Source organism: Oncorhynchus tshawytscha, linkage group LG03 (assembly GCF_018296145.1).
Source record: "Oncorhynchus tshawytscha isolate Ot180627B linkage group LG03, Otsh_v2.0, whole genome shotgun sequence".
NCBI lineage: Eukaryota > Metazoa > Chordata > Actinopteri > Salmoniformes > Salmonidae > Oncorhynchus > Oncorhynchus tshawytscha.
Window position 1 is genome coordinate 23,773,496 of NC_056431.1, and position 16,460 is coordinate 23,789,955.

The window sequence follows — 16,460 nt, forward strand, 5'->3', positions numbered from 1 at the left end:
ATTTAATGATCACAGACATTTTTCTCTCTGTGATACTGTTTCTCAGCTTCAGTGGCGTGGATTCCCTATCGATGGATGGCCATTTCAAAATCAAAAGTGTGGCCTGTCAGTCACTTTCTGGCTTGACACATTTCCAAATATATCTTTTGGAGTAATCGTGGCCTCCCTTTGAATGTTCCCTCTGGCCCCTACTGGTCTACCTCTCAGATCTGTAGCCATGAGAGAGAGAGAGACTGTTGTGCTCCAGAGATGGAAACCATGGATCAGTGTAGTCTCTGGGGGGAAGTCTCAGTGGGTTCATTTTAGGAGAGCTGGATGGAAGCCGTGAGCTCCACTGGATTTTGGGGAGAGGCTTTGAATGGAGGACAGCAATGGGTAATTCGTAATAACAGTGTAAACCCTAATGTAGTGCACCGCTGTTGGAGTTGCTGCTGTGACTGAGCCTGTGACTAGCAGTGCAGTGGCCTCATGTGGCCCCAACCCCCCGGTCACCCCCACTGATAGGGGGATGGGGGCGGCAGTGGCTCAGAAAAGCCCCCGGTCTCTTAGTTCAGTCTATGGGAACTAACCATGGCTCCGAGGCCTATTTTTTCAGTGAATGATGAAAATGACAACAGGAAGGATTCCCATCTCTATTATTTGCAGGGGGTTGGTTTGGCAAGCAGGGCCTAATAGGGGTGACAGGTACAGTACAAACAAGGAAAAGTGAGCAAGCACAGACGTGGCGATGAGGTTTCACACACATAGAGACTGTGTCCTAAAAGCTAAGCAAAAGTAATGAGATCAAGTGTTTATGATCCTGGAAAAGCGAGGGCACCTATATACTCTTGAGACTTACCATCAATTTCTCTCCCTGGAAAGGACGGAGGGAGGGAGAGAGAAAAAAAGAGAGTTGGAGCTTGAATGTGATGGAGAGCTCAGTCCCATGGAGCCGGAGTTGAGAATTTATAGTCAGGAAGAGGGATGAAAGTGTAATTTACAATCTAAACTCTACCGTTCCCCCCCCCCCTCTTGTAATGAGAAACGGCTGTTTTTGTTGCACAGGGCGAAGGCCTGGTAGATTAGACCAGAGTAGACCCATCCCCCTGGCTATGACACATCATTAGTTTTTATTTCTGTCCCTGCTTTTACAGCCCCTGCCCAGGCGCCAACATTTGGCCCAGCGCTCGGAGACTGCCGCCCCACTTGCGCCAGCTGGGCCATTCCCGTTCCACCTCCCAAGATGGTCTCCCGTCACTCCCAGCGGCATGCAGCGCGGAAGCTGACTTCCCATACTGTTGCTCCAAACCGCCATCACTGGATTAACCGGAATTCCCCAACCTGCCCCACATTTCAAGCAGTTTTCCCATGCTTCAATGGAAGAAATACAGTATTGTATCCATTTGGCTATTCACAGCCATTTTATACATCCTATGTTAACGGTCCAGCGCTGAATGTACCACCAACACAGCCCAGCATGATTATACTATGATTATATTATGATTATATCAGTTTTGGGCAACTTTGGGGCCACAAAAAAAATCCACACATGCAGTCAGAGCTGGCCCTAGCCTTTTGGGGGCCCGAAGTAAAATGTTGTTAGGGATCTCCCTCTTGACAGCGGAACTTTTTTTCCTGCAATTCTACACATTTTGCCTGGGCCGTAGAGAAAATGTTGCAGTTTTTAAGTGAGTTTGCTGCAATGCTACAAATGTAGCCATAAGGTGGGAAAGATTTAGCAATTTTACAACCGATTTCATGCAATTCTACTCATTTTGCCATGGGGCGGAGAGATAAAATGTGCAATTTTACAGCAAATTTCCTACGATTGTACACATTTTGCCATACGGTGGAGAGAAATGTTTGCAATCCTTAATATATCTGATTGAAAGTGACTAAGAAAATCAGTGGGGGCCCCCAATCGGTAATTCCACCATGATTATTACAAGTTTAGATGTCTAGACTAACTTACAAATCCAAAACATTTTAGCTGACATAGACTAATTGAGTGACTGTCAGTGACTGACATAACAAGAGAAAAAATGCTGATGCACAACCACATTTTGGAATTGCACCTTGTGTATTTTACTATTCTAACTCTCAACAGTAAATTGAGACTCGACTCGATTTCCCCTAAAACATTTTGGGAAATCGATCCCCAGGCCGTGGGCTGCCAGTTGCCCATCCCTGACGTTGCTCTACTCTTATTGTGACACTGAATGAGATCAACATTATAATAGAGACATCATAGAGCGGTTGGAGAGATTGACTGAGGGGACTGCGCAATGTTGTCAGATTTATGTCATTTTAATTTGGGCTTGTGCATTGTGGTTCAGTTTTTATGGAGACATCACATGAGATTTGTGCACTTCCTACAGCAATGACAAACATATGCCGCGAATGTTGAGTTCCTCAGGTGCTGTCATTATACATTTAAAGAGCCTGTGAAAGGCCGTCTTAATATGTGTGTCAATTATTATGGTGACTGTATACTTACTGGTATAGTACACAAATACAGATCATATACAGGCCAACTACTGTACGTGTGACAAGTGAAAACCATTGAGAGACCACGGGAGAACAAACAGGGAATGGAAACATGGATATGGAAAGACCACAGTAATATTTGATTGCACAGGAAGAGACTGACTACTGTAAAATATACAATGATCATGCTTAGTGTGTCTGCCATGTTTACTGCATCTGCATTTTATTCAAGCTTTCACAGAAGTAATAAGATATACCAATGATATACTGATGTTGACATTTTCAGTACCACTATCCACAATACGAACGCATATTTAACGTATACCTTCTCACAAAGCTAATATTATTTTTTTTTGGTGTAAAGCAAATAGACCCAGGGAAAGCTAAACAAAACGTGACAGCGGTTGCTCAAAGATTAGTGTCAAATGGTACAAAAACCTTCGTCGCTCTTGTCGTATCAGGCTGACAAGTAGCTGTATAATGCAATGATTCTTTCCACTGACCGAGGTGTATATAGTACAGAACACCGATATGTCGGATCCTGTTGCAAACATACATGATTACTGAGCAGCTGTAGAGGGTTTACATGTAACCAGAGCCATATGATTATGGAAATATTGATGCGTTGATATATAACTGTGCCTTTACAATGGTCTCTCTCATCGTCTATGTCAAATTTCCCATTCTACCAGATTGATACGTACACACACACACATTAAGGTTACGTGCAGAAACACATACAATATACCCACACCCACACAAGTATACATAGGCTTGTGTGACCACTACTTCACAAAAACATTTTGTTGAAATTTTGTAAACATACAGACAGGCAAGAATGCACACACAGACACACACAGACATACACTCACAACACACATACACAACGCACCCAGTTTTCAAATCTAAACTTTTTATGCTGAAGATACCAAAACATTATTCTACTTGAAATTAAGAACTAAGCTATTAAGTGGGTAACCTTTGTCTAACACCAGATCAGGATTTGAACTAAAGCCGTCTAAACTTTCTCTATATTGTTGCTGGTTTGTTTTGGAGCGGATTCCCTTCAAACCAAAAAATTAATTAAAATATGTTTTCCTTCAAAACCACACATTTGTTCCAGTGCCTTTCTTTTGTTTCATCAACAAATATAATTAAAATAAAGAATCTTAATACTGTTCATTTTCTTTATATCACTTACAACAACATCTCCTTAGAAATATCTACTTGCTACCGTTCACAAAACATGAGTCAAGTCAACAATGAAAAATAGATTTTGAAAAGCACATCAGGGATTCTAATGGACTGAAGAGATCCTTGATCATTGTGAAGCCTTCATCTTGAAATGCTCATATTCATATTCAGTGTCTTCCACTGTTCAGCCACTGGGATCTCCATCTGCCAACTCTAAGATAAACTTGGAAGCGGTGAAATGAAACATGTTGACCCTACTGCAAGGCTTACAGTGGAACCCTCCACAGTGCACATTCCCCCTCTTCCCTCCAAGTCTGATAAGTCCAAGTCCTGCTCCTTATGTATTGCAGCAATCCTCCAGTTCTCTTACAGCATCTTCTAGAATGCATAGCAGCATTAATCCTTTTCTTCATCAGTTTGATATTGTCACCTCAGTCCACTGTCTGTCTCTTAATAATGGCCAATGCAGGTGGGTGTTGCCTAGTTCTTTGTCCCTCCTTGTCCCCACCAAGTCCCAGCGTGACTAAAGCCTAGGCTACAGTGCTAGGGGTAAGACTGGGCGTGGTGGTGGCCTGGTTTTGGCCCTTTTTCCTCCTGCCGCCTCCCTTGCCACCCTCTCTGCCTCCTTTCCCGCCCTCTTTGCCACCCTCTCTGCTTCCTTCTTTTCCTCCCTCTTTGCCCCCCTTCTTGCCACCCTCTTTGCCACCCTCTTTGCCCTCGTGGCCATGGCCTCGGACGTTTTCTTTGTCTTGCCTTCTCTGCGGGTCTCGTCGCTCGCCCTTATTCTTATTCCCATCTGGATAGAGAGAGGAAAATAACAGATTGAAATGCATTATTACACGGACTACGACACCAAAATAACAGGGTAGTTGGGCTCAGCTTTTATAAACAGGGCTTTGATGGCTTTGGTGTGTGTTTTAAGTACAGTAGAGTCCGAATTAGCTTGGTAGACCTTGACATTAGCCCATTAGCCCATATTCACAACATGTTTCTCAGTGGCATTGTGTGGATACCCCGGTTTCTAGCTTCCTAACAGGCCCTTTTAATACTGGCTAATTGCCGCTAAGCCCCAGACATGCAGCTCAGGAGCCAGAGCCTTTCATAAATGCCACCATGATGCAACACAGTGCTGCATTTGGCTGACAGGAAACACACAGCAGTGCCATAATGACAGGCCGGAAAACAGTAATCAAGCCTTTGTGAGGAGTGTGACTCCGAGCCGGACACGTCTTAACACTCGCAGAGACAACGGCTGATGGAACATAATAGTTCATGTAAACAGTTGGGAACCGGTCGAGGTGAGCTCCTTTCTTAACGTCTGCCTTCCCTCTCCACTCTACCTCCCCCCGCATCCTCGTCTTTCCCCTCCTCTTCCTCTCACTCTCGCTGTAGGCTGTTGTCTGGACATCCACCTGTCACACAGTTTAAGTGCATAATTGCTCCCTAAACACAAACATCCATTAAGAGTAGTTTTCCAGGTACTCGGGATGGAAACACAGTTGAGGAAAGGATAAAACAGAGGAATTAAAGTAAATCAACACTGTTGAAGTGGAGTGCAAGAGTCCTTCATGTCCTGTACATGCAGCTATAGATTGTTCAACATACGAGCACTCATTGACATCCTCTTGACGTTGTTGATGTAAATTGGGCTATGCCACTACACCACTAAGCCACAATGAGGTTAACACTTCGGAGCTCTCATGACAGCGTGTGTGCGTGTGTGTGTGTCTGTCTGTGTGTGTGCGTGTGTGTGTGGCTTGCTCGTGTGTTCGCGCGGGTGTGAACAACCTTTCACGCACATAAACGGGAATGGATGTTTGTGTCAGGTGTCAGACAGTGGTTGTTTATACTCGGCTGATGAGTGCTCCCACGATGAGAGGAAACTAGGAAGTTAGGCTGAGGAATGTTTGCTATGAACTTGTGTGTTGAGTCTCCATGTTCCCTAGAAACAGAGACTCAAAACACTCACTAAGGGGGCTGGAGAGCATTCGCTAAGGCTAACTGTTTGACAACAGGAGGCTCATGGAGCATTCTTGTTCATTTGCTTTAATAATATAATATAATATTTAAGCAATAAGGCCCGGAAGGGGTGTGTTATACAGCCTATATACCACGGCTAAGGGCAGTTCTTATGCACAACGCAACGCAGAGTGCCCTGTCTACAGCCCTTAGCCTTGGTATATTGGCGATATACCACAAACCCTAATTGCTATTATAAACTGGTTATCAACGTAATTATAGCAGTCAAAATACATGTTTTGTCATACCTGTGGTATACGGTCTGATATACCATGGCTGTCAGCCAATCAGCAATTAGGGATTGAACCACCCAGTTAATAATTAAGCAATAAGGCACATGGGTGTGTGGTATATGGCCAATATACTGTACAATGGCTAAGGGCTGTTCTTATGCACAACGCAATGCGTCAAGCCCTGAATGCTGATTGGCTGACAGCCATGGTATATCAGAACATATACCACGGGTATGACAAAACAGTTATTTTTACTGCTCTAATTACGCTGGCAACCAGTTTATAATAGCAGTAAGGCACGTCGGGGGTTTGTGATATATGGCCAATATACCATGGCTAAGGGTTGTGTCCAGGCACACAGTGATGCGTCGTGCCTAAGAACAGCCCTTAGCTGTGGTATATTGGCCATATACAACACCTCCTCGTGTCTTATTGCTTAATTATATAACTGTTGTAATAGGCCTATGTCTATTTCCTCCATTCTGCACCACGTGCTCCTTTTAGCTTGTTTTCTATATCATTTCTTTGTTATTTGAGTGTATTTGAAAGTACGCAAAGACAAAAAGCCTTGTTATTACTCAAATTTGCTCCATAGACATGTATCTCTGTATAAACCAATGAAAATACCTATTTGGCAGTAAACCTGCAAACATTTACGTATTTAATGGCGCATATTTTGAATAAAGAGACCCCTGAAACTAAATGAGTTTCAATAAGCATTCCTATCATTTATTTAACGAGGACCTGGCAGGAGCACAGGTGTGCAGTATCTTTCCCTTTGTTTGGTAGAAAACAGGCAGAGGCAGACCCAATACAGTAGTCCACTAATTAGAAGTAGTTGATGTAACTTTTCTTGAGACACGAGGGGCCAAAGTCATTAAAGCATCTGTCACTATAGGGCCCTATTGGCCAGTTGGCTCCTGACATTGGGGGCTGTGTCACATTTCTTAGGGGAGTGTTGACAAGACTTGATTTCTAGCTTTGTAAAGTATGCATGTGTTGCCTGCCTTGAGTAAATAAACAATTTCTGGGGGATTAATTTCTCCCACTAATGAAAACAAAATGGAGACCATTTGAATTTGGAAGACATTTGTTTCTGTTTAGAGTCATATGCTTTAGTCAGTGAACCTGGGGAGTTACAGTAAGGGCCATTTGTTGAGTGTGCACAGCAGGACCTGGGCTGATTCTCTCACTGTGTAAGGACTTAATTAGTCCCCTGACAAGCCCGCTAATGGATCGAGGGGGACTCCATCAATTTATGACAGCCATGATTGCAGCTCCACTCCATCCAAGCTAAACAACTGTGGCCTGACAAAGGCAATCACGCATTTAGCAAATTCTGTTTTCATGTGGGCCCATTTGTAAAAAGCTACAGGAAGAAAAAGGGAGAGCTTGGCCAAATCGACACAAAGCGTGAGATCTGCAGACCAGTAAATCACTGGTGTTATACAAGCACTGCCCCCTGTGTTTTTTTACAGCGGCCCCGTCGGCCAAGTCTTGCAGATGGATTCGCGGCCTCGCTAATTTAGCACATGGCAAGTTTTTTTAAGCACATGAAAAAGGGCTTAGACAAGGTCATGATAACCATCGCTTATGAGTTCATTCACACGAGAAGAAAATGTATTTGTTATGTGCCTTGACAGGAGATCCTTACTCATTTTCACAACGGTGTATTCTGACACCAGAATAAGGAAAATACGTTGAAGCTAATGGCTATCATCTCTCAAAGTCAAACTGTCAACATTTCACAAATGGTGTCACATCATACATCTCAATCTCCTTCAAGATGCGGGTGACTCCTGAGTCCTGACACACTACACTCTGTTGCTCCAACACAGCATCCCGTTCCCTCATTTTCCCTCCTTTCACAACACTCGCTAAGTTTAGAAATTTGGCATTCGGCACTACACATTTATGGGTCAGTTTATAATATTTCACCGTTAATTATTCTTCACAATCCGTGGTGGAAATTCTTTCCAGGATGCAGGCGTCATGCAGTGTAAATTTGCCTCTCATTTATCAAACAGTGCTGTCCTGGTCCTGTCCAGTGTGAAGCAAGTCCACTCCTCCCTGAAGAATTACAAGCAAGAGCTCGTATATATATCCTCCCTCGAAGGATTTCTTCATCTAATGTTGTATAATGCTGTTTCTGTGTGCATTTTTTACGTACTCCATCTGTTACATATTTCATAACTGACATGATTCTTCATTGATTCTTTACAATGGGTAAACTGACATTCGTTGAAAGCTGTTACTCAAAATAGTAGCAGCCCTGAAATCCAATAAGCGTACCACCCGCTCATAAAGTTTGGGAATATTGCTTGTTTACTGCACACTAAGTCCCTGTAAAGAAATGGAAGCTTCCAACTTTGATTCAACATGTACATGAATTAGCTGCCAAATAAAAGATTCACATGGATTAAAACCAGGAATTACAGTGGGAAAATTAGGAGATAGAAACTGTGGCCAAATGGGCCCACCGTTGTCAGCCATACAAAACAACTCCTTTCACTTCAAATCAACATTAACAAATCCACTCCAAACCTTTCTCTACCTTTTTATTGGGTCGATCACAAAGCTAAGTATCCCAGCCATGCTGTTCAATAAAGGTTTGACTGGTCCGTTTTATTTTATAAGGCAGAGTTCATTAAAACCTACTGACCGGGCCTCCCAAGTGGCACAGCGGTCTAAGGCACTGCATTACAGAGCTAGAGGCGTCACTACAGACCCAGGTTCCTTCCCTGGCTGTGCCACAACCGGCCGTGGCTGGGAGTCCCACAGGACGGCACACAATTAGTCCAGCGTCGTCCGGGTTGGGGAAGGGTTTGGCCAGGGGAGCTTTACTTGTCTCATCACGCTCTAGTGACTACTTGTGGCGGGCCGTGTTCCTGCAGGCTGACCCCCAACGCCAGTTGAATGGTGTTTCCTCCGACACATTGGTGAGGCTCGCTTCTGGGCTAAGCTGGTGGGTGTTTAGGAGCGCGGTTAGGCGGGTCATGTTTCAGAGGACGCATGACCACTTCGGCTCTCCCGAGCCCATTGAGTTAGTTGCAGTGATGAGACAAGATCGAAATTGGGGAGAAAAAGGGAGGTAAAATACAAAAAAAATATCGAATAAAAACACTTACTGACCAAAGGAGAGGGCTTTTGGTTTCTCAACTACTTGAATAAACTCCATCTTATAATACCAACTACAACTAGAAATGTGTTATGGGCCAAAGAACAACAACGGAGTAGTACTAATTACAGCATGATTAAGCTGTTATCAAATTGAGTGTTACCGGGCAGATTTCTAGCTTAGCAAAATTAGCCAGCTCTGAAACAAGACGGCAGATGAATGATAAGAACTGTGTAAAACTCGCGCCTCGCAGAGCTTCAAAACAAACAGTCCAACTCCAGCTCTTATCGTCATCCAACACTGCAGTGCACTGCATGGCACCCTCCCATCTGTCTTGCCTGTTTGGTTCTTTTGGAATGTTTGTTTACATGGTTCTCAGTCAGAGACTCTGTGTCCTTACTGAACAAACACCTTTGAGGTACCAGGTCATGGTCATACAGGGGTTTGGTGTTGTGTATTGCCTTGGACATTTCTAATATTGCAGAGAAAAAGAATCTTATTTAGTACAGGGAGTTCATGACTTCATCAGAAAAGATGCTGATCACAATATTAATGACTCTGTAGTTGTGTTGAACTGTTCTTTTGTTTCATCTTTCCATCTTTTTTTTGTGTTAGTGCTCACCTCCTTTCCCACATGGTGCCTTCTGCACTGTGCACTTCTGTCTCTCAGTCTGTGGAGCACAGGGCCGGGGGGATGACGCAGAGACCGTGTCAGGGCTGGGGGCCTGAAGAAGCTCTTGCACTCTGGTCTGTGTGCCTTTCTTAAAGCCACACGTCTTGTTCTTCTTCATACAGGGACCCCATGGGCTCCATTCGCCCAGTTCACATTCTACAGACGGGATATAAAAGAGGACAGAAGTTAAATACAGTTTTAGATGCACACACATAGAACACACATGCAACAAGCCCAAATTGAAACCCATTAAGGTCTTAAGGTCTTGCATGTTCACAGTGAGAAAGTAAGGCAGAGGAACTTATCCAGCCCAAACAGACATCACTCATTTAGCCTTGTCAAGTGCAAAGCCTCTATCTTACCAAGTCTGTCCAGTTTATCTAGAGACCTCCACTGTTTTACCGCTAGTGACATAATGTTGAGCTTAAGTCATGACTCTATCTGTCAAGAGCTGGTTTCCATTGTGGGGGAAATGTCAAACTTTTTCTGGGAAAATATTTTGACTTATTTGTTAAGGGTTGGGGGGTGGGTGGGGGTGAAGCAAGCAAACTTGATACTGCCAAAAACAATAACAAGGAAATTAGAGAATATATAACAAGAGCGGCTGGAATGAGCACTTTCTGTAAGGTAAGGGAGCAGGGGCAATGCCAGAATGTCAACCTGGGGGTTGACATTCTGAGAAGTCAAGTGGCCTGGAGCAGCCAGCTAGCACTAATGCCATTAGTGCGATATTTGCTTACTTGTGACAGAAATCATTTCAAAAGAAATCATTAAAATGATCCTGCCGGCCTCCCTCCGAAGTTCAGCTGGCTCGCTGGTGATTGAGAAACAGCAGAAAGAGAAAGAAGAAAAAAGGAACAGAGGAGGAAGAGAGCTCAACGGAACACAGCTTCTCCACGTCACTGAAGTCTCAAACTGAACTCTCATATGGCAGGCGATATTCATCCGACAGGCAGAACATACTTGGCTGCTGATAGCTGAAGGGCATTTAGTATACCATGTGTGATGGGTTAGGGTGGACTGGGTATGTTATGGGATCAAATATGCAGCCCACACCTGAGAAACATTCAAGACTTTGTGACAGACTCTCACCACAAAAACTCATCATCCTCAACTTCATATGCTTAATACTCAATGTATGGGTAGTGTGGGACTTACAGTAATATTATCTTAATCAAAAGATAATGTGTCAAAAGGCTATGTGCCCTTAAACTCATTGTTCATAATCCAGTTCAGTGTCAGCTGTGAGTGAAGCTGTGGCAGGGGGTGAAAGGAAGAGAAGTCAGAGGTGAGAGGTCACTCACCTACGCACTCCATGGTCCCGTTGGTGGTGCTGAGGCCTTCAGGGCAGCTGGGGTAACATCGCCCTCTGTGTGAATATAAGCCCTCCTTACATTTTGTGCAAAAATTTCGATTGAAACACTCCTCACAATTCTCTATTTTACATTCTGAAAGGAAAAGGGGAGACAAAAACATGAGTCAAAGAGAGGAGAGAATGAGGAAAATCAAATCACACTTAGTTTAGTTCATATTCATTGTGTTAACATAGTATACATGTACACTTTGCATTAACTGACAGCATAACACACCACTGTTCATTGTTCTGGCTTCAAGCTTCCGCGTTAATACAGAATGATACAGTATTACCATACAAAAACAGCAAAGTATGTTTAAAAAATGTGAAGCCTTCCTACTGCACTAAGGGATCCTCTTCTCCTCGGGGGAGGACAAGAATGTAGCCTGATTTGTATTTACTATGAGAGATTTATTAGTGATAAAACAATGGGGAGAGACTCTTCGGGGGGATTTTGCATGAATAACACCCATGTCTTAAAAGCATATGCATACCACGGCTATATTTTTTGGAAAGCGGGTGGCCGGGTGCGGGCCAAGAGTAGAGAGCACGTCAGCGGATTTCCACGCACCTTTGCCTCGTTAAAAACACAGCTTCTCCAGTCAAACAAGCAACTACTTTAAATTGAGGGTAATTATGGGTGCGGGAGAATGAAAAACAGACACCTTAGAGGACTACCGAGAGCCCCCCTTTCTCATCCCAACCCTTCTCCTAGCCCCCTTATTTCACGACCATCATTATCTTATTCTGAAATAATAACATTTTCTCTGCCAAAACCAGTGTGGAGACAGAGGCATGCTAAGCGAAGGTCACAGATGTAATCCTTACATCTCTGGGTTGGAATATCGGTGAGTATCCAGTCAGAAAACACTAGACACCTTTCCCATAAACAACTAAAATAAAGAATGTCTAGTCGGCTGGAGTCTTGCCAGGAGTTCGAAACGAGCCAAAGGGAAGAATCCTCGTTGGGATTTTAATGCCCTAACCTCAATTATTACTTTAAGCTCTTGACAGCTAAATTTGACGTTACTGATGTACGGAGCAAATACTTTGACAAATGTAGCCCTAATGTAAAATACATGTGGCTAACAAGACATCTTGGGGATTTCGATATGTCCGAAATTGAAGCGGCTGACTGGATAATAACAGCAGGTTAGCCACGGAGAGGCTTGAGGAGGAGGTTGAGGAGACTAACCAGCATGCTCAGCGGCCTTTCGGGATGCAGTGGACAACATTGAAACAATAAAGACTGAGGTTAAGTTCATTTCAAGTGACAGTAAAACATGAACAAAAATGTGGGGATTAGAGTGAGCCAGAACTTTTGTTGTTTTTATCCAAATTGGACTTTTTTCCAAAACCGTCTTCCTGAGTATCTAGCAGACAGACATGCTCTGAGGTTATGGCCCTGTGTTTATGTTCACATATATGTACATTGAAATACAGGCTATTTCAAATAAATATCTTGAAGCAAAGGCCAATATGTTCAGGTTGATCCTCATTATGTATCTTGTAATGTGATTTCAGGTAGCCACATGTGTAAACAACGCTATGTGGGATAATAACTCTTTGTTTAATTGAACAGGCCCCTATATCGGTCCATGTTACTGGTATGAGGAGTATCACACATACTAGCCCCCCTTATTCCAACCTTATTCCAACCTGCTGATTGACAGTAAGCTTCTCTGCTGCGAAGGCATCTGGACAGTTACAACTCGTCCAGGAGGAGCTGTGTAAATCTGTATGCTATCTAACCTTCCTCTCAATGTAAGAGCTATAAAATACCAGGGTTAAAGAGTAGGGAAACACTGTTTAAAAGAAAGCAATAAGTGCTTCTTATAACTCAGTATGTACAGTACCAGTCAAAAGTTTGGACACACCAACTCATTCCAGGGTTTTTCTTTAGCTGGTTGAGAGAATGCCAAGAGTGTGCAAAGCTGTCATCAAGGCAAAGGGTGGCTAATTTGAAGAATCTCAAATATAAAATATATTCTGAATTGTTTAACCCTTTTTTGGTTACAACATGATTGCATGTGTGTTTTTTCATAGTTTTGATGTTTTCACTATTATTCTACAATGTAGAAAATAGTCCAAATAAAGGAAAACCCTGGAATGAGTAGGTGTGTCCAAACTTTTGACTGGAGAACCACAAGACACTACTGTTTGTTTCGAGACTACTAGTAAATCTTGGTAATGTTCTTTTTAAAAAAAAAATGTTTTGCAACAGAAAACTAAAAGGAGTGTTTCTTATTTGTCAAGGTATTCCCTCCCATTTTCAGTCAGATTTCTTCCATTTGGTGACAAATGTGACATGATTCTGTTTTCAAAGATATGTACCTTATGACTTGAGGGCGAAAAACTAAAGGGAAATACCCCTGAACCATTTCCATATTTGTATTGCGTCATGAGTTCAGCTTTTAGGAAGTTTGTTTGTAATAGAAAAAACTAAACATTACAGACATCTGGTATTAAATGATGTTGCAACAACCTATCTAACAAAACAACAACTTGCATACACCAAACAGCCTGCGTGTTCTTCCTGTAACAAAATATAATGACTACAAGCTGCCTTGCGCTCTAATTGCCTATCATCATACGCACTTTCCTCAAAAATAAGAAGTTGATCTAATTTACCATTGGAGAGGCAAGTTTAGTTGTATGATTCACAAGGGAGCATGCAAAATGAATAACTCAGTTGTGTCCAGAAAATATACATTTACTTTAAAACATGGATGTTTTGATACATAAATGTTAAAACACAACGGGTATGGACTGTGAACTGGCATGAACCCCTGGCTCGCGAGACAAATATAAAAAACATAGACATCCTTGAAAAAACAGACAAACAGCAGTGCATCAGAAATGTTTTTGTTTTGAGTTTCTTCCATTCCTGTTTTCCACCCACAAGTAAGAGAAAACAGACCACGAGCCGGGCCCTTGGCACCCCTGGTTCAGGAAAAAAGGTGTTTGTGCCACCAGAACCAACATGGAGGAGTAATGTAAACATTACACATGTATACCAAACCTATTCCACCCTACTTCACCCCACACCCCTTAAAGGAGGGCTGGACCTACTTATTTGTTCTCATTTTTTTGCTTGCTCATTAAGAAATGCAGCTGCCATGACTGAAGCCAAATGAGAGTTGTCTTATGGGTGTGGTATAATGTGGGTGTGTATTCGCATGTGGGAAGCGTTACTACACTTACTCTGCCAAAACAGTACACAGTTACAGTCACTCACTCTTCTAGATAACTTGAAACAGTCTAACCAGGTCTTGTGTCTGGAATTAGGCAAGGCTAGCTAGTGCTAGTCAACTTCTTTGGCCAATTAGCTTCAGGTGTGCGACCGTTGAAAAAAAGGTTTGACGGGCAAGTTAGGGATCATCAATAAATTACACAATGTAAATGGAAATATTTTCATGTTTTAGTTCTCATTAAATGCTTTCAATATTTGTATATGAATTTCTACAATTTATAGACAGTTTAAGGGTTTTTAAGTCATTGACATTTGGAGCTATTGAAATGTTAAAATATTGTCCCATGTATATTGTGTAATTTACTGATAGGGATATCCAAAGTCAAACCAAATTTACCATGGGAATTACACCTTAATTCCATGACTTACATGTTCTTCCTTAATCATCTTCCAAATCTCTGTATTGGACGAGACTGACTTTATGATTCCACTTTGTAGTCAATTTTGACAATAGAAGGTCCTGTTTTGATTCAGTTGGTCTTTAAAGGTAGACTCGGCAAAATGATGTTACCACGTGCAGCAGCACAGATATTGAGACGAGTGAGATGCAGGACTCCGCTCTCACACAGTCACACACAGTATCTGCCCATATGCACAGGTTCACTTTCACGCTGTTCACAAAAATAGCGGAGGTTGAGCATCCCGATTCAACGCTCTTAGTTGTCGTGGAAATTGACCCAATTTGCTGTTTACTTTCTGTATCTGTGTCCTACCGCTGAGTCTAACTTTAAACTGTCTGAATATTACTGCAACAGAACAATAATGTTCCTGCCATGTCGCAGTTCAAGGCCCATCTCCAGCTTGACAGATGCTATTTGCTGATCTTTATGAGTGTGTTGTTGTGTTGCATGTCATTGCTGTGGCTGTGGTCATGTGGTGAAGACAGCTCCTTCCACACATGGCACAGCAGTTCAAAGTGGAAATTACACCTCACTTACCACTGGACCACATTAGTGCCCATTGTGTGTTTACCATTATGGTGACACATTGTGATGATATGAATGTTGTACTGGGGAATATCTTGAACATCATTGGATGTGGGTTTTTTTGTACAACACCGAAAAATGTCAATACAAATATAGGAAACCTTCTTACTGGGGCTTTCCTGGTCAGTTCACATCATAGTCACAAAAAACGTGTCACCCTATTTAGGACACAATGCATTTTAAAAAACAAACAATGAAGTCCAAGAATCCAAACTCACGGATGCATCTGTTGGTATCGGGAGTCCGCATGCCGAAGTATCCCTGTGGGCACGAGGCGAGGCACACGCCTATCTGGCGGATGTCGTTGCGCTCCAGGAGAATGAAGAGTTTGGGCTTACATTTTATACAGCCATTGTATTCAGAACATCGCTCACAGCCATTTGAGCAAGATGGTGGCCCCTCAGTGCTAACTGTGGAAATATATGGGGAAAGAGAGAAAGAGAGGGAGAAAGAGAAGAGTCATTAAAAACCAGCATATAAGGTCCAGTTACCACAAAGTGAATAAGTATTTATCTGTTGGAGACAAACACTACATTCAACACTGGCAATATCAGTGAGGACATGGCCCTTGTCTATTTTTGCACCACATAGCCATAAACCTGGCAGTAGTTCATGTTGCAGATAATCTAACCAGGGGCCATGCCAAACATCTTTGTTTGAACAGTTTTCTCACTGTTTACTTGAAACTGCTCGCCGGAGATCCTAAACAGATTTTGGTTGGAGAAGTCCGAGTGTTTCGGACTGACATCCTGCGATGATCGATTCCACATCATGCCATGACATCACACAGCAGGGGCCCCCCTGGGGTCAACGAAAAGTGACTCAGCCATCGGGATCTCGCCAATTACATGAGCTTGCCGGCCAAAAAAGGGAAATGCGCACAAGTGCGTTAAGTCTCTTCCCAAGAGCCGAACGTCTTTTGGTGTTTTAACCATCCGCCCATGAAGCTGAATATAACAATCTAAGAATTGTACTAAGCCACAAAACTCTGTCTCAAAGCAGCCCATCTGCATTTGGCTCTCATCCACATATAATCCCATGATCATACTTCATATCTTCATATCCCTATTCCCTCATCTTCCAAAAAGGCTAGAACTCGGAGACTCTGCTCTGCTGCAGCCAGTAATTTAAATGATTGCTCAGAAAGCGTGTCAATATGCACAT

The 16,460-nt window shown here is 42.8% G+C and overlaps 1 protein-coding gene across 2 annotated transcripts in view; it reads right to left on the reverse strand.

Moving 5' to 3' along the window:
• Positions 1–2,659: 2,659 nt before the first annotated feature.
• The window catches only part of rspo1 (R-spondin 1), a 30,178-nt gene continuing 16,377 nt past the window's right edge, over positions 2,660–16,460 (reverse strand). For both annotated transcript variants that reach the window (XM_024414974.1, XM_024414973.1), the window contains exons 3-6: positions 15,515–15,706; positions 11,008–11,151; positions 9,653–9,859; positions 2,660–4,456 (exon numbers count right to left, since the gene is read on the reverse strand). In XM_024414974.1, the coding sequence (XP_024270742.1) occupies positions 4,191–4,456; positions 9,653–9,859; positions 11,008–11,151; positions 15,515–15,706 (809 nt within the window). In that variant the 3' untranslated portion in view covers positions 2,660–4,190. The remainder of the gene's footprint in view (positions 4,457–9,652; positions 9,860–11,007; positions 11,152–15,514; positions 15,707–16,460) is intronic.